This window comes from Eschscholzia californica, unplaced genomic scaffold, assembly GCF_041429995.1.
Source record: "Eschscholzia californica isolate CP2 unplaced genomic scaffold, dmEscCali1.0.p SCAF_4, whole genome shotgun sequence".
NCBI lineage: Eukaryota > Viridiplantae > Streptophyta > Magnoliopsida > Ranunculales > Papaveraceae > Eschscholzia > Eschscholzia californica.
The window spans coordinates 51,812,807-51,830,635 of NW_028238461.1; the positions used below are offsets into that span (position 1 = coordinate 51,812,807).

General features: G+C 36.2%; 4 protein-coding genes across 5 annotated transcripts; 1 reads left to right on the plus strand and 3 right to left on the minus strand.

Annotated features, from left to right (window-relative positions):
- Positions 1-659: 659 nt before the first annotated feature.
- LOC147545897 (NF-kappa-B inhibitor-like protein) lies at positions 660-4,031 on the plus strand. Its single transcript, XM_086638421.1, has 9 exons — positions 660-1,184; positions 1,263-1,435; positions 1,764-1,868; positions 2,000-2,056; positions 2,324-2,404; positions 2,672-2,706; positions 2,832-2,921; positions 3,041-3,197; positions 3,577-4,031. The coding sequence occupies exons 1-9, from the start codon at positions 1,055-1,057 to the stop codon at positions 3,694-3,696; spliced, it is 948 nt and encodes a 315-aa protein (XP_086494547.1). The 5' UTR covers positions 660-1,054; the 3' UTR covers positions 3,697-4,031.
- A 301-nt stretch (positions 4,032-4,332) lies between these two features.
- On the minus strand, positions 4,333-8,220 carry LOC147545898 (ABSCISIC ACID-INSENSITIVE 5-like protein 2). Of its 2 annotated transcripts, XM_086638420.1 has the most exons (5): positions 7,920-8,220; positions 7,697-7,735; positions 6,409-7,350; positions 6,230-6,301; positions 4,333-4,717 (listed from the first exon to the last, which is right to left on the minus strand). In XM_086638420.1, the coding sequence occupies exons 3-5, from the start codon at positions 7,261-7,263 to the stop codon at positions 4,637-4,639; spliced, it is 1,008 nt and encodes a 335-aa protein (XP_086494546.1). In that variant the 5' UTR covers positions 7,264-7,350; positions 7,697-7,735; positions 7,920-8,220; the 3' UTR covers positions 4,333-4,636. The 2 variants fall into 2 exon arrangements, with proteins under 2 accessions (XP_086494546.1, XP_086494545.1); XM_086638419.1 differs by lacking the exon at positions 7,697-7,735.
- Positions 8,221-9,261: 1,041 nt separating this feature from the next.
- Positions 9,262-14,425, minus strand: LOC147545899 (rhodanese-like domain-containing protein / PPIC-type PPIASE domain-containing protein). The gene is made up of 8 exons (XM_086638423.1): positions 13,668-14,425; positions 12,619-12,744; positions 12,133-12,224; positions 11,641-11,741; positions 11,439-11,549; positions 10,532-10,640; positions 9,900-9,950; positions 9,262-9,508 (listed from the first exon to the last, which is right to left on the minus strand). The coding sequence occupies exons 1-8, from the start codon at positions 13,960-13,962 to the stop codon at positions 9,428-9,430; spliced, it is 966 nt and encodes a 321-aa protein (XP_086494549.1). The 5' UTR covers positions 13,963-14,425; the 3' UTR covers positions 9,262-9,427.
- A 29-nt stretch (positions 14,426-14,454) lies between these two features.
- LOC147545900 (cytosolic sulfotransferase 15-like) lies at positions 14,455-15,652 on the minus strand. Its single transcript, XM_086638422.1, has one exon. It carries the CDS (start codon positions 15,650-15,652, stop codon positions 14,654-14,656), a length of 999 nt encoding a protein of 332 aa, XP_086494548.1. The 3' UTR covers positions 14,455-14,653.
- Positions 15,653-17,829: the final 2,177 nt, after the last annotated feature.

The following is a 17,829-nucleotide window of genomic DNA, read 5'->3' on the forward strand; positions in this document are numbered from 1 at the left end:
GTCGATTTCAGGACTTGAAAAGGTAGTAGATGGTAGACTTAGTTGTGCTTACTTGATAGAAAAACGATTCCTGAAGAAATTGACACTTGAGTGGGATTTCAGAAATCATGTTCCAAGGGGTCAAATATATGATATTCTTAAGTCCTTCGTGCTCACTAAAACTTAGAGCAATTAGTTTTTCAAAGATGGGAACTTGACGGTTGGGTTAGATTGGTGTTAGAAGCAACTTCTGCTCTTGAAGTTATCGAACTAAATGACTGTAAAAATTTCACTTCTGTCAGCATTTTTAAGGATCGTAAGGCGACTTACAATCAATGGTAATAACAGAGTGGAGATTCTCGACCCTGAGGTGTTCTTTGGGCATGATGAAAGTAGAGTCGTGTTCCCATCGTTGCAGTCTTTGACATATACTTCTTGGAATTTGTGGACGGAGTGGAATGTGGTATTACCAGGTGATATGCCACTCTTAAGGGAAATTGGTTTCATTGATTGTTTGGAGCTACAAACTGTACCAGACTTAAACCAATTTACATTATCGAGGGCAGTTGGATTTTATTCGGTCCACCTCTCTCCAGTATTGTTAAGCTGAAAGCCGCCCGTCATCAATTACTCTAACTTGTGAAGGATGTATTATATTCTTCAAAGAGTTGGAGGAGATTGGCCTTTCGAACTTAATTGATATATTCAACACCCGAAAATTCAATATGGGTCCATGAACCAAAGTAAACCTAACTGGATCGACTCATATCCTACTTTATGGCTCCATGAACCAGGTCAAGGCAAAAGTGAGTATGTATATTGAAATAGGTTAGAAGGGTTGTGACTTGCCAACCCATTGGAAGAAATAGGGCTATCTATAATGACTTCCCAAGAAAACATACAAGGATTTTCAATCATACAAATATTTCATCAATGGATAATGTAAATAACCCATCCACCCCCACCCAAATGCTGCTTCTCTCAGATTTCTATCATCTCTCTCCAAACTAGAGAGAGAAAGATAGTTGGTTCCTTCTAGAGAGAGAGAGAGAGAGAGAGAAACAGAAAAGATACCATGGTTGCTCTTCTTGAACTAAGGTGTTTTACCAATCTTAATTCCCAAGAGACACTCTTCCTCAGAACCCCATTTCATCGTTCACACAGAAGAAACCTAATAGTCTCAGTCTTCAGAAGCTCCTTTTCTGGTACTCTCTTTCTCTCTCTACTCTATATTGTTAAGAAGAAAATTGAGTTTTTTTTTTTTCTATATCTCTAACTTGTAGGGGAGGATACTTTACAAATATTTCTAAAGGATAGACAATTAAATGGTGATTTTGTAAGTAAAGCTTCTGATATACTCTGGAGAAGAAATGACTTAGTCAAATTTGTTGATTCTCAAGTTACTTCTACTACAATTGGTGATGAAAATTCTCAACAATTACACTACTTAGATGAGGTATGATGAAATTTAAGTTATTAAATCAGATACCCATTTATCAATTCCCTTTTAATAGACAAAATTAGTAAACTTTCTTGTAATCATGAACCATATTGGGGGATTCAATTTGAATTTTTGAATGTCCTTACAAAATGGTATATGGGTATTTGAAAAATTAGTTTGGTTTGATTCAGTTAGATATTACTATATCATGATTCAAATTACATCTTCCCCATCAATTTTGGTACTATGTCTAATACCATGTCAAAGATTCAGTTTAGAAACTACACCATTTTGTGAAGATGCTATCTCTAGTATGTCATGATTTGACACTTGAACTTTACAGGAAATGGAAGATGAGAGTGATGGTGGGTTTTTGAAGTTAACCGAAACCCAAGAGTGGATCTCTGGTGACAGAAGTGCACCAATCAATAAAAAACCTACTTTAAAGGTCTAGTTTTTCAGTCTTGATACTTCAATTAATTTCTCGTCGGCTTTATTCATTTCTCTATCTTAGTAAAAGAACTTGATGTTCCAGTGAAAGAGATCGATCGAGTAACTGGTTGACTTACATAATAACAGGAGATGCAAGATGACAGTGAAAGGAGGAAGAGACTTAACCTTCTTCAATATGATGCTGTATGATTCTAATCGAGTTCTTTTCGTTGTTATACTTGTCTTGCTTCATTTGTTCTATTGGTGATTGATCAATCATTCTGAAGCTGATTGATCTCTTGTTTGCTTCTTAAATGTTTCTTTCAGTATGAATTCATTTCCCTACTGCTATGAATGCAATTTTCACATTTACACTTTTTGTTTCTAAAATCATGTTTCAAGAGATAAGAAGTAGAATTAGGAGCATTCAAGTAATGATGATAACACTGACCTTTTCGATGTCATTTTCAGATCAAGAAGGAGATGATATTTTTAACTGCTGGAATTGGAACTTTATGCAGTGGTTATTGTTTAGTAGTCTTCTCTGTCCAGGTAAATTTTGTCGTCTGAGCATCTCAATGCCATCATTTTGCTAACAAAACTTTTTTATGAATAACGAAAGTAAGGTAGATCTTCATCATATACACCTTATCAACTATTTTTGGTTGACGATGTAAGTCAGAAGGCTTGTTTCTTCATTCTTAGCTTCACACATTTTCCATGTCAATGAGAACTTTTGTACAGTTATACGGCTATTACGGGATTCGTAATATTTAGTGTAGCACCGAAGCTTATAAAATATTCTTATGAATTGAACAGGCTGCTATCAGTTATGCAATAGGAGTTCTTTTCAGGTAAGCACTTCCTTCTCATTAGCCTATATCGAATCACGTCCCTCATTATGCTTATTGTTCTATAGTAGTGTATATTGAGGCTTCTATCATATAACTTCGAATCTTTTTGCTTTTCTGTAGAGCAGTTTTCTGTATCTTCAGCTATTGTATTACCATGTGGACAACCTGTCCAGAGAAGCAGTTCCTAAGATTTTCAGGCAGAAGAAATTGAAAAAGTAGGACTCAAGTACTTTGTTCGGTTTATTTTTTTCTATGCTTTATCTCTTTCATGCTCTATTGTGGCAGTCTCGTCTAAGTTTCTCCAGACAAACTAAACGTGTTCTCTAATTAACAGAATTGGAATAAGAAGTGAGGACTTGGAAAACCTAATAGAAAGAACGTTGAATGGTAGCGGAATTGCTCTTTCATCCCCGAGGATTTTGACCCCTGCTGCAATTTATGGATTATGGGGACTCTCTACTCATTTCTCCACTGATCTATTTAGTTTCCAGGTACCTACTTACCCATTATCATTGTTCGTTAAATTTTGCCGGTTGGTCGGTAATCACTTGATATCTTAGTGACTATCCTAGACATACAAGGGCTTATTAATAGTCTTCTTACAATGTTATATTTGGGTGAACTCAGACTATCCTAGTGATGATCCTAACCTGACCACTCAGATCTCCACCCATCACATAAGGAGTCTATTTGTACCATTAAATGTGGATCACCACTGTAAAATTTGACTTGGACCCTGAAATTTTCTGATAAATTGCTTTCTCAGATTTATGCTTAATTTTTTCTCAAGTTTCTGCGCAGTGAGTTATCGACTGGGTCAAACAATATGCAGTAATCCAGTTCTTTTTTCGATTTCCTTGTTCTGCACAGCTTGTTCCAGCAATGCTAGGGTTATTTGCGTACAAGGCAGCTGCTCTGGTTCAAGTGTATAGAGACAATGAAGATCTCAAATTAATCTTTCCAGGAGATGACGAAACTTCATACGATTAACAGCGAAGTGTTTTCGGCCAAGTTTTCTTTTTCCTAGCTCTGGAGCTCAAAAAGCGGCATTTACTTTCTACATGTTTACTAGTCATTCCTTAGCCTTGCAACCTCTCAATCTTAGCCAATGATTCTGCCTGCAACCTTACCATGGTTGAAGAAAGTATTCCACATTATTTGTTAGTTATTGCTTCTTCATCCTTTTGTATTTAACAGGTACTAATGAGTTGGGATAACAACTAGATTTTCCTTTGCAGTGTGGATTTCACCAAGAATCTTTCAGTTGTATTTTTGTTCTAGGACCAAAAGCATTCTTACCTAATTAATTACATGCATTATACCCATGATCTATCAGCATCCAACAACCAGTATACTAGGGTTTGGTTCTTCATTTGCAGAAAAAAAAAAACAGAATTGACATGTCTGAGTCTCTGAGATAACTAAAGACTTCACATCTGAAACCAGTTTGCCCTCTAACACTCAAACAGAGATGTACTATGGTCAGAAAAAAAAGGCACTGAAAGTGGGGTTAGGCAGAGCTTAGAGTCATAAATGGCAGACTCCAGCATCAACAGGTTATTCTAGGCCTAGGGCTACAAATGGACCCACTTTAAAAAAGGTAACCCTTAAAACCATGACACAGAATTAACCTACAAAATGTCAAATGTATTGATTGTACTGCTCTATGAGTTCTTAAATAAGTCAACAATGAAAATGTACATAAACAACAACCCAAACCCTCAATATCCTAACATATTCAACAGCAACAAAGTAACTACAACGGACCGGCTCCCAGACGGACTATTTCAGGTGCTACTATGAACTTGACAAGGATAATTTCTGATATAGAAGTTGAGAAACAGAGAAGCCTCAAAGAACTTTTTCCGTCACCAAATAGCAAGCTCAAGAAAGAACACCTAATAGAACATCTGTATGAACACGCACAAAGTCAGAATGGAGCGGAGCTTGTTCTTCTAAGCTGGTACTTCTTTTCTGGTTGCGGTGCAGATGGTATTAGATTATCCAGCTCCTGCAAGAAAAATAGAAAACATTATGCATTCTATTTCCCGGGCGAAGCAGAAAAGAACCCCAAGCAGAATAACCTCTACTATCACATAGATAAACAATACAAGAAAAACTATGATCACGGGAGTACTACAAAAGCAACTGATACTATTCTAGAAACAACTAATGTTAGAATACAGACAGGGATGGCAAGTCGGTCACGAAACCGGCCTTAGATATCAAAAGATACCTCAAAGCATAAATTACAAATTAGTAACAGATCGGAATTCCAGATTTATATCCGTCTGTCTCACAAAAAACCATGCTTTACAGAGAGATGTCATAACCTCCCAAAAAGATTTTAAATGTTAGATGTGCATCCGCCATAAGTTGATAAATAAATTACTTAAATAAGAAACAAGAAGTCAAGTCATTTATTCTTACTTGAATATGTCAGACTTAAATCTTCTGTAACGAACAAACGGCTACCGGCATCCAGCTATTTTTAGAATTTATACTTATTGAGAAGTTTAACTCGTAAAATAGACTACTTTTAGTGGCATACTACAAACATGGATATCCCGAACACATTATCTGGCTTGCCCCATGTTTGAGGAAGATGAGTGAATCCGTCTACACTTAAATACTTTTGTATTATTAATCCAACACTCAAGTTCCCAACAATCATGGGGTATAGGTAATGATCAAAGGAACTCCGCAAAAAGAGATTCTGGTGGAGTCTGGTGGCTTACATACTATGGAATATGAGGCATCTATTGGTTAAGATACCTAACTTGAAGAGATGGTGTAAAGAACAATTTCTATAGAGTCTGCCAGTCTGGTATGTAAAAAATCAAAAAATATCCTTGTCCCTATCCCCATATCGTCCTAGATGTATATTTAGAGTAAATTATCCAATGCAACCATGAGTTACCGAATACAGGTTTGCCACTGTGGCAGGTTACATGTTGTAGAAAAAAAATTGAGGCATTATTTATTTGAAGAGTTATGCCAAGAAGCGTGCATGTCAGACAATCACGTTCTTGAGTCATTTCGGCAGATTCCTTACCATAATAAGATGGAAAGCAATAAAGAGTAACTACTAGAAAGAAATAAAAAGAAAACTACTAATGCAGCACGTGCGGAAGCTGTAAAGCAACTTAGCTATGATTAACTAAGGGAAAGCAATAAAGAGATCATTATAAAAGCATGAATGTTTACGTTACGAAGTTGTACGTCCATTGATTATGAAATGAAACAAACTAAAGCCATATTTCTAAGCCCGCGAATAGCTACCACAATAAGTAATTCTAGATAAACAAGGACTCAACATAAACATGATCATAAGACTATCTACTCCACAATCAACTAAGATTAGATCATAACTAAATCTATAACAAAATATTCTGAGTTCTCCCATTACAACGATGATATTGCATGCCTACTACTAAATCTACCAGGATACTACTGCAAAGAACTGTAGGACAGAAAAAGGAAACAAACATAAAAATATATAATGAAAAATGCTAGGACCTACCTTCTCTTTCTTGAGCATTTCATTCTCTTCTTCGAGACGTGAAACCTTGTTCTCCAGCTCATTTGTATAAGCCTGTACACAACATAAATAAGGTATCTGATATACATATATATAGACAATAAACTATACAAAGATAACGTTAAACAAGCATTAGTGAAACACCAAATTCAAGATATAACCTGCTTTCTGGCTCGTGACCTGGCAGCTGACTCCCTATTCTTGATCATTCTTTTTTGTCGCCTCTCTACAGTTTTCTCAACCATTTCTCCTCCCGGGGCAACCCTTTTCCGCCCAGGTGTCTGTGTATCAGACGAGGTCCCAACCACGGGCGATGACATACCCATTTGGTTGTCGGGATACGCCACGTCCAAAACTGGACTTGCGACTCGACCTAGAGACGGTGGAACTGGGTGACCCGGAATGAAAACCCCCATCATATTTTGCTGTTGCTGATGGTTTTGTGGCTGATGTACTGAAGGGAGCTGATACTGCTGCATCCATGGAGCTTGTGATTGAAAATTCGGTGGAGGTGCTGCCATCAAATCAACTCCTCTAACAGAACCACCCTCATTTTTGTTTTCCGACGAACCTTCTGCGACAACTCCTGCTTTCACCAAGAAATCTTCTAGTGTCATCTCACCCAGAGTCGGTTGTCTATCCTGAGCGGATTTCACCTGTTCCCTACTCTTTTTCCCACCGAGTTGAATATCTCTCCACACCTCATCTACGGTTTTCTTGCTCAGAGCTCTAGTCAAAGTAAGGCTTGCCTGACGCTGTAAAGTAGATGCATGTACAATTTGATCTGCCTGAGCAGAATTCTCTACATCCATCCCAATACCCTGATTAGCTTCAGCTGTCCAAACATTCTTGAGAAGCTCATCCAAGTTCATGCTACTTAATGGTTTCCCTAAGTCTCCTAACTGGTTTTGAACCTCGTCCAGTGTAAGATTATAAAAGGAGCCTTGCCGTGCCAATGGCGAGAACTGAGACAGCTGATTCTTACCCCCTTCAGACCCCATTGTCTGAATCCCCATTCACCACAACTTTATACCTTGGCTTAATATATATATCACCCAAAAGCTCAAGGCAAGATAATTCCCAATTCAAAAACCCTAGAAACCCTAGAGACAAAAAGAGAAGTTATTAAGAAGTGATCCTCAGTTGGGTATATCATGTTAACAAAAAAAACACCCAAGTGGCCAAATTACCAACAAACCAAGCAAGAAAGAAAAATCGCTATCATAAATCCACAGTAATTCTTGTAGTGTGATGAATCAGAAATCCTCAATCATTTTGAAAAAAAACTCACTCAACGATCAACCCTAACGCAAGTAGCATACAAGATTTTGAACACTGAATATCAGAAATGCCCTAAAAATGAAAGGAAGAAGGATATCAACCAAAATCAAATTTTTACAGCTACCCAGATCGTTAAAAGACCATATAAACATGAGAAAGAAAATTCACCTTAATTCATTAGAAGAAAACAAAAGTTTGAAATTTATCCTGCAAAAAAAGTAAATCACCGCCCATCATTTTAAGATTGAACCCAGAAATATTTTGAAATCAAAATCCTAAGAAAAACCTCTCCTTTCTAACATGTCCGTAAAAATCTCACAATAAAAATTTCCCAACTTTTTTCTCTGAAAGTGAGGAATAGAGAGAGAAAATCTAAAAGAGACCAACTAACCTGTTGCAGTAAGAAGAAGTGAATCTCAATAAGCCCCATTTTGTAGCTGAGGGAATCGAATCTAGTAGACAATATTTAGAGAGAGAGAGTAGTAAGGAGTAAGGACAATAATAATAAGGTTAAAATGAGAAGAGAATGAATCCCCTGCGAACCGAATCTCCACTTCCAGAAAACCTAACCTCTCTCGGCCCCCCCTCACCACTTTATGCCCTACTACTCGGAGTACCCTAAAAAAAAAAGAGCATGACCTTTTTTTTTTGTGAACTACCACCACTTACTAAAATGTTCTCTCTCTTTCCCCTCGTCTTAGGTGCACTGATCAGACACCTCTCTTAAGTCCATGAGGTGGTGGGATCGAGTCTCGGGTGGAAGTAGTTTGTCATTAAAACTATCTCATGATAGTAATTTAAGTTATAAATAAAGTAATTAATGTAATAAATTTGTAAGCCTTTTAGACCCCTTTCATGTTGTTGGACATTAGGCCTCTTTTATTCATGGTTTAAATTAGGCGGTTATCGAGCTTATCACATCTTCATGATGTACCAATGCCTTGTAATTACTAACGTAAATCGTAGTCGATTTTTCAAAAAAAAATTATGTTCTTAGTTTGTTTTTTCATTTTTTTCGAACATCTAGGTTTTTTCATTTTTTTTGAACATTTAGGTTTAGGTTTTCTCAATAAGACCAATATATGTTCATATTGCACTTCACGCATAAATTATATAAACGTTTGTAATTATTTGTTAGCACGTAGAAGATATTTCATAAATTTGAAATCTATCCCCACATATTAGGCAATAGATTTTTCGCGGTTAATTATATGGAAGGTATTTACTTAAAGCTATTAATGTAATGCTTATGATCACGATCTAGGAGTACTATATTTTCTCGAAAAAGATAAAACAAAAACAACATATATTAGGTCCAACTTGTAGTACTGCTAGTGCTTTAGAAAAGAAATGAATACTCTCAAAACATGTGGGTCACCAATTCACTTATCCAACTAGCCAGAGTATTAATTTTTTAATTTTGCTTATGTTTTACTTAAAGTTTAATTAATCTTTGGCAATCGTACCTCACTTTAAGTTGTCTCGAACGAGGTATCAATATTTGATTATAATAATCATCAGGTGTGAATCGAAAGTGACAGACAATCAAGAACTAAGTAAACATAAATTATATAATCCTTCGGTTGGTTCAGTGGCGAGCTCAGTATCTATAGATTATTATTTGATTTTTACTAAAATTGATTTCACTAAGTAGACATGTCTGTTCGAACTGATTGGTTCTTCATGATAATTTCTTAATTTAACGGTTACAAGAACTCTATATAGACGGCTCATATGTTAATTTAGCAATTTAATCTGAATTTAACAATTACAAGTTAAATAACATTTGGATTTGTCAAGATTACATGAGGGAAACCTAAACACAGAAATTTTAACGGATTTTTCAGTATAATAAACAAAAACGGAATGTCGTTGGGATTACAGGTGAACTGAAGAGAGCTAGTAAGTTGGGATGGAAGGATCAACTTTGGTTGCATAAGCATGAATTCCACCACCAATATTGAATACTCTCTTAAATCCCTGCATACAAAAAAAAAGTTTACGAATTCATTCCAAATAATCCACTTCATCCATTATGAATACCCAAATTCAACTTCCTCGATAACTGAAAAACAAGAAGAGTGATAAGATGAATCTAATCATAGATGGTTTCAGGATTTGCACAAAGTCCTAATTGACTCGAGTAAGAATTCAGATGGTTTGTTTTTGTCTTACTCAGACTGAAACGACTCTAAATGGCTGATTTGGATTGAGTGTGGGTTCACAGATTCAGACAAGTCAGATTCAGACTATTGAGGGGAGGGGGGGGGGGGGGGGGGACACCATTTCTTACAGGGAACAAAGATAAAATCAACAAGGATAAATTTTGTTTGGAAATAACATGAGCCGAATAAATGATGACGGCTCTAACCTGTGCCTGCAACCATTTAGCAACCTGTAGTGATCGCATTCCGTGATGGCACTGCAGTCAAAAACAAATATTACGAGAGAATTAAATGCACTTCATAAACTAGAAATGTAGTTTATATAAAAACACTATATCAGAATTTTACTAATCTATGTTAGGTTTCGATTTCAATCATTGTGATTCTGGTTCTCCAACTTCAAATATTTTCTAGTTGTCATGTTCGAAAATGACATAAATGCCCGAAGTGTGCAAACAAATAGGACAAAGCATGAAGAGTTTTTCGCTATTAACATACCTGTGAGAAATGAGAATAATGTTTCATGAACTAAAGCAACGAGACGAGAATGTATTCGCTTCACACATTGAAATTACGATATTTATTCAAGATTTAAGGAATTAGACAAAATATTTCGAGACAAGGACATTTGTTTTCTAATGTATCGTAGCAATAACTTAAAATATATATCTCTCTTGTATTCACTTGGCATCTTGACCAAGTACTTACATGGAAATCTCAAACTTCCATACTCACAATGCACAGTTGAAACTTGAATGTTAAGTTTTTAACTACCCTTATATTTGTCCGATAATCTTGCTTTGAATTTCCTTACAAAATAATGCCTAACAGAACTTACCAAAACATAAGTATCTTTTTCACTATCGAGCTTAGTTGTTATTTCTGATCCCCAACTTCCAAATTGACGAAGAGGAAAAACTTGAAAACCTGGCAACGAAGCTTGGCTGCTGCTTTCACAAAATAATCACACAAGTTAGTAATGAGAATTTGGCGCAAGCGAGGTAGTCATATTGAACTTCAAATTTAACATAACCCCTTCCCTCACTTAGAGAAGTTGCCACCACTATTCTACAAGAGGTTTGTAAAATAACGTATTATAGGAAATGACAAATAGTGCTTACTGACGCTAACATTTTATTACCGGAACGCAAAATTATTTCATTTCAGTAAACAAATTTTAGTTCATAGCAAAATAATAAGTTTAAGTTTAGGCATTTTAGCATATGATCCTAATATTTTTTTTTTACGATGGGAGTAGGAAAACCTGGGTATATCTCAAAGTTTCCATAGCAACAATAAATATCGTATACATGCAGAAATTAACTATTGTTAGTTAAAAGTTATGTTGTATTGGTGTATACATGCAATCATGCATCATATGTTCACTGCATTTACATGTCGTAGTTCAAATCTTACTTACACGACAAAATGACAAACTCAAAATTTCACGCATCTCGATTTTGATCAAAGCCCTATACAAGTTTTAGATGATAAAACAATTTGTTTCTTGAAAGCCAACTTATTCAGAAAAGATAGGAACGAGACTTTGTACGGATAAGTTATCAATCTAAACTTATACATGTGAAGAACAAACACATCACTAGTTATTTAATAGCTTATTTCGTCGGGAACCATGGCTAGCCATCAAAGTCACATAAACTGCATTTTTCTTATCTTAAAAAGTACACTAAAGAAGAACAAGGTAAATAGAATGTATGGTTTTGGAATACAGAAAGGATGCGTACACTTCTTCAGGTTCTCGGACGTCCACGAGTTGTGCTTCCTCGAGGAAGGTCGGGTCTTGCATTTTTATATGAAAATCTTCCGGTTGAATGTCTTTAAGCAAAGCTTCTTCCCTACAATCACAAATTGCATGCATACAAGAAGATGATAATTATCAACTGAAGAAGAGGGCAACGATTATCAGTAATGTTTGCGAAAGAATACCTCTCAGACAAAACTTGCAACAAATGCCACCCAAATTTAGTTTGACATCGAACGATTCTGTTTAAAGGAGCATTAAAAGCTGCTTCCTCAAACTCTGGCACCTTGTGTAACACATTACACCAAATAACATTAATTAATCTAAGCAAGAATTGGAAGACTGAAAACTTAAGTTACAAAAGCAGGATAGTCTATGATATTTTCACTAGATGAAAAACAATAGCGTTAAAAGATAGATAACATTTGATCACTCTCGTTAATTATAGAATATATCAATATCCGCTTACTATTAAAGCTCGAACTGTTGCAGAGACCAGAGAGTCCACGAGAAGATATGTGGCCAATAGATTATAGGCCCATCTTAAAGTAACTCAAGGGTTTATTTTTTAGACGATATCCTTACAAAAGTTAACCCAATTCTGTAGCTTCTAATCCTACAACATTTTTCAAAAAGAAATAATATCACTGGAAAGCAAGTATTGTCTATAAGCATACCATCTGCCCTTTCCGCACCCACCCAAGCATACCGCCCTTCTCTTTTGATGGACAAGTTGAGTATTCAACGGCCAAGTCGCTTAGATCCTCTCCTAGATTGATGAAATAGAACTAGTGAAAATTGAATTCTTAGAAAGAAATAAAAAAATTCTTAACCTTATCTAAAATATGAAAAAAGTTCAAAGATTGTAGACGGGTAACACCGCTCCTGTACCATTCAAGAAATGTTAGATAAAACAACTCGAAAGAAACGTGTTACATGACAAGAGAGACGAAATGAAAGAAAACTCTGCTACTTGGAATTTGGAAATACAACCAGAACAAAGCGAAGAGAAAAAAACAGCAAGAAGAAAGATTGATGATGGAGACACAGCGGCATTACTCGGATTATGAAGGAGTCTAAAGTTAAACACCAGTTATTCCGATCTACAGAAGGAACCAAGAGTCTATAGAATCCAGAGATTATTGACTTCACTTGTTTCTTACCTTTTATAGTCCTTTCTTGAAGCTCCAGCAGAAGCTTAAGATTGTCTCCTTTGACGAGTAAGTGTTGGACCAGTATTTCTCGACCTTCTCCTCCTCCACCACTGTTGCTTTCAGTACTACAAGAAGCTGGAGACACATGAAACAAAGATTGAGCTTATGGCAGGAAAAATACATGAACATCCGGTCCAACAAATTAGGTGATTAGATTGCAAGAAATATCTTAAAGAAACACATGCCCCTATACCAACACCTTGGTTTCTCTTCGCTTAGTGACAAAACCACTCCACTAACTCCACATTAACTACTGGATGAGAGAAGTAATTGGAAATGATTTGTCATTAATTCCCAGATTGAGTATAGATCAATCAGTTAAGAGCATCTCTAATGCAACACTCAAGAAAAACTCTAAATATCCCAGGTGTCAAGTGTGAAAAGTGGGTCTTTAAATTGTCTTTTTCCTACTTGGTCATTTAGAGATACTCTCTTAAAAAGGCTTCTCCAGCAGGGAATTCAAGAAAAAAACTCTATAAAACTTATATTTTGACTGTAAAATTAATTGAATTGCTTAGGTGGCATTTCAAGATCCTCAAGATGACACTCTCCGTGTGCCCTCTTGGGGATCTCTGTAATAAATGTTGTCATATCGTTTTAGAGATTCAAGTTGAGTTTTGCATCGGAGATGGTTTCTAGAAATACTTTTGAAAAATCATATGTGGTACTGTAAGTTTTAGAGTTTGAGTGTTATTTTGTAGATGCTCTAAGTAAGATTTTCGGACCTTGCTGCCGTTATGGTTACCATATAATGGAACAAGTACTCATATCCAAGTCCTACTCCTACCAAAGATATATCTCTTTAATGGTGCAAAACTCAAATTGTCCTAATAAACCCAATACCCTCAATTTCTATTAACCAAACAATTTCAACTCCAATTATACTGGATACAAAAATTGCAATAATCAGCAAAATTAAGTCATCTCTTTCTTGTAAAGAAAAAGAGAAAAAAAAAAAATCAATCAAAGAAACCCAATTTCTGCAAATTTATACTGACCTCTTCCAGTGGGAGTTGATATGGGCATTATTCTCTTTGGAAAAGTAGAACGTCTGAAGTTGATTGGAGAGACAAAACCCAAGGAAGATGAAATATTGCAAGTAGTACTTGATTGTTTCAATTTCAGAGAAGATGATGATGGTGGTAGTGACGGTGAAGAAAAGAAATTGAATCTATTAGTTATATTAAGAGAGTATAAAAATGTGGGGGGTTTTGTTTCTGAAGATGAAAACTTCAAAGCTGATGATGGGAGTTGATGTGTATGACAAGCAGAAGCAGCAACAGATCTCCACATGATTATTTGACTTTTTAGGGTTTTATAAGTTACTGGGTTTATGGAGTTTTGCAATCTCTAGCTGATTCGCTTCTTTTCCTCCTCAAATGGTGGGATTAACTTCTTTTCTTCATCGTCAGAATTGAGACTGGAACTGGATGAAGATAGAAGGGAACTAGGCTAATAACTCTATAGGCGCTTCCATTTGGCTATTGGCACTCCCAAGCATCTTTAACTTCCAAGCTCATTCTCATTATCTAAAGCTGAATGAGCCCAAAAATCAACCCAAAACTATGATTTAGACCAGTGGAATAAAAATAAATGTTGAAATCTGACTCGAGTCAACTCAAACCAGGAAATCCGACTTCAAAAAAAAGTCACTACCCGAGGGCGCGTGGTACAAGAAGGAACAAGTTTGGACATATGTACAGACGAATTTGATATAAGAAAAACGAATTAAAAAGAGAGAATAAGATAGGAGAGATATGGAACATTTCTTAGAGTGAACAAAACTTTGGAGCTTAAAATTTCACATGATACAACTTTCATTACTTAATCTGAGAATTTCCATTTAGAACGTAAATACATTGATTTTCCATTGATGAACAAAGGGTTCAAAGATGTACTAAGATCGGAAAGGAACATAACAAAATACATACAAAGCGAGTACATTGAGCTTATTACACAACACATATCAAACTTGACGACATTATCAAGATGAATGAATACAATCTTCAAGCACTAATCCACAACCATGAAACTTTTCATTGATAAGGCGATCAAGTCGATCCGCCATAGGAGAGGTTAAGTGATTCCTCCAGTCTCCAACTTCACCTTTCCTAAACAATATCTTGTTTTCATATTTGTGAGCTACTGATGCCACTCCATACTTATTCACATCTAAATTCTTCAAATGTTCAAAACTACACAAACTAAGTATTTCTTCCATCACACCTTCACTTTCTTCTTCTATACTGAATGGATATCCCAAAAATTCAGCCAATCTTTTCAACTGAGATTTTGAATCCTTCTTCATATCTTCATACTTCAAAAACAACAGATTTTCAGGAGTTTCCAAGCTTTGTTTCCAGTATCCGAGAACATGATCCCAGTATGGACCAAATGGTGAGACTCCATTACAGAACAGATCAAAAGCTTCTTCAAGTGGTAATGAATCTTTTCCTTTGGTGGATCCCCATTTGTTGAAGAACTGCCAAGCTGAAACAAAATTGTCTTTTGGGTTCCTGCACATATAAACAATCTTGCAGTTTTTGGTCTTAATAGATTCAGGTAGAGACTCATAAGGGACATGGGTTGATCCGACCCGACAAATCGGATTCGACAACGAGGCCAAAATTAAGTCAGTGTTGCCAGTAGAATTGTCGTAATAAGATTTGTAATCCAAGTATGGGACTAGATCATGAGCTGATTTCATAAGCAATGGGTGTTGTTTGGAAGAAGGACGATAACAAGATCGATTGATGATAGAGAAAACCAAGGATTTCAACCAAAGGGTGCCTGATCTGGGTAGTGTGGCTATTATTAGATCCGAGTCGAGTGCTTCGAAGTTTTGTTGGAACGAGATTATACCTTCTAATCTTAGAGCACCACACCAAAAACCTTCATACTGATAAAGATCATTAGTTGCACCCCAGCCATGGCCTTTAGGAAGACATGAGAGTAATTCTTCAGTTATACTACTCTTATTCATGGTATTATACAAAATGATCAGATATTAGATTTGTCTATCCAAAAATGGTCTAGGGTAAGGATCCGAAATCACCAGAGTGCCAATCGAAACTTGAGTTTCCAATCTCCTCTAACAAATCAAAATATTACCAATCTTTCTTTCTACAAGGCTCTCAGCAACCCATATCTGGGTAAAAGCTAGGTTAGTTAGGTACAAGGAGGAAGTCTTGGAATCTATTCTGTTCTTTTTATTCCACTACTGCTTCCCTTTATTCTTCTTACCTCATATTAGCTGTTTTTATTGTCCTGTAGTAGATTGATCAATGTACAAAGTATGAAACTGACAATCAATCAAGTAACAAGATTAATTTAGAAAAGGGTCAGTTCCCTTACCAATACGGCCATTTGGCCCCAAATCTGACCGAATAAGATAACTCTTAAGCGCAGGGGATACTGAGTGACTGAGCCACTAGAGGGTATTTATCGAAGTATCAACAATATTTCCCTTAAACACGGGTCTACAAAGTTGAATAATGTATAGAGAGGTTAATGGCTTGTGTCATTGAAGGTTCGGCCGCAATACCTCTATTGCCAATGCCAAATAACCATTACATCAAGACTTCTCTCTCCAATTTCATGTGGAAGATTTGCTATGCATTACTAATAAGCATGTAACCGAAAGATGAAAAAGAAATAGCTTTTTCGAGATCACGTAGCTGAATGAGCATGTTCAAACTAAGGAGGAAGGGTATTACATATTGAACGATACTTTCGTGCTTTTCAAGAAATGCCTATGAGTGCTGCATTAAAAAGGTCTGCTAGCTTTGAAATATACCAAAAGGAAATACGAAGAGCACATAAACATACAAACATTACACTAATTGTACTATAGAGTGTGATTGCCCTAGGATTCATACTAAGGGTCTTGTAATTTTAGACCAGCTTCCTTTTGCTTTAAAAGTTCTTGAGAATACTGGTATACATATATTGTTGAATCTTGATATTATATAATGATCAAAAGATCTCGGAGAAACAGTATGGGAAGATTGAAAATTGATAAACCTAACTCTCAAAACCCTAAAATCTAAGAATACTGGTCAATTAACAGAAACAATCATAACCGTAACAAATCTCAATGAAGTAGTGGGGGATATACCTTCTTCACTCTTTTTCCGATCTCCGTACTTTTTCTCTCTTCGATCTTCAACATTTCCTCTCTCTCACACCAATTTCGAACCTCGCTGTGACCCGCTTCGGTTTTATTAAAACCGCCAAAATTTTGGCGTGAAAAATAAGGGCAACTAGTTGAGAGTTGAGACGGTAGAAACCCACCAAGGCGCCAAACTCTAATCCTTGAGGTCTTGTGGCCTTACCAACCAACCACAAGGTTTGGTGACAACTTCAATAAATATAAGGCCAGCGCTTTGGGGAAAGCAAAATAGTTTCCGGGGTGTGAAGACTTTGTCGAAAATTGGTCAATTTTAGTTGACCAGTATATTTTCTAAATGTTAGGGGGAAAACAAATTCTTTGACAGTTTCTTCTCCATTCCGGCAAGGGTTGTTGGAATCCGGCCACCACCATCTTCACCAAAATGCCACCGCCATCATCACCAAAATCCCACCACCACCATCATCACCAAAATCTGGTCACCACCATCATCACCAAAATCCGACCACCACCATCATCACCAAAATCTGGCCACCACCATCATCACCAAAATCTGACCACCACCATTTTTACCAAAATCATAGAAAGAGAAAGGAAGAGAGTTGTAGAGAGAGAAAGTTTTAGTCTGTTAATGGGGGTTATATTATCTCAAGCTGTCATATTCTTCCAACATTAGCAGCAAGAGTAGAGTTTCATGAGTATATAATATCTCAAGCTATCTATTTCCAAACAGAAAACGTTACCAGATTAGCTTAGTGAAAAAAAGGATCAAAATCCAATCCATTAAAACCAGAGAGAGATAGAGGTTTCTCATCTTTTGTTTTTGCTTTATGGGTTTTAATTTCAAAAAAGAGAGAGATAGTAACAGGACAATAGGTCAGAGATGATTGTTTGTCAAGATCTCCATGGTGAGGTAAAGAAGATTTGGTGTTTTGATGATACCCAAATCGACTCATCACATGAAATCACAGTGAGAAGAATTCATATTATATTAATGGGTCTGTGAATGTTAAAGATGAAAGACCTATTAT

Bases quoted from the DNA above. Each gene is read 5' to 3' on its own strand.
- LOC147545897 (XM_086638421.1), top strand. From the start codon at position 1,055: ATGGTTGCTCTTCTTGAACTAAGGTGTTTTACCAATCTTAATTCCCAA. The intron at 1,436-1,763 runs GTATGATGAAAT...TGAACTTTACAG, and splicing joins AATTACACTACTTAGATGAG to GAAATGGAAGATGAGAGTGA. The intron at 3,198-3,576 runs GTACCTACTTAC...TGTTCTGCACAG, and splicing joins CTGATCTATTTAGTTTCCAG to CTTGTTCCAGCAATGCTAGG.
- LOC147545898 (XM_086638419.1), bottom strand. From the start codon at position 7,263: ATGGGGATTCAGACAATGGGGTCTGAAGGGGGTAAGAATCAGCTGTCT. The intron at 6,302-6,408 runs GTTATATCTTGA...TGTTGTGTACAG, and splicing joins GGTCACGAGCCAGAAAGCAG to GCTTATACAAATGAGCTGGA. The intron at 4,718-6,229 runs GTAGGTCCTAGC...TTTTTCTTGCAG, and splicing joins AAATGCTCAAGAAAGAGAAG to GAGCTGGATAATCTAATACC.
- LOC147545899 (XM_086638423.1), bottom strand. From the start codon at position 13,962: ATGTGGAGATCTGTTGCTGCTTCTGCTTGTCATACACATCAACTCCCA. The intron at 11,742-12,132 runs GTATGCTTATAG...GTGTTACACAAG, and splicing joins GGGTGCGGAAAGGGCAGATG to GTGCCAGAGTTTGAGGAAGC. The intron at 11,550-11,640 runs GTATTCTTTCGC...TTGTGATTGTAG, and splicing joins TTGCAAGTTTTGTCTGAGAG to GGAAGAAGCTTTGCTTAAAG.
- LOC147545900 (XM_086638422.1), bottom strand. From the start codon at position 15,652: ATGAATAAGAGTAGTATAACTGAAGAATTACTCTCATGTCTTCCTAAA.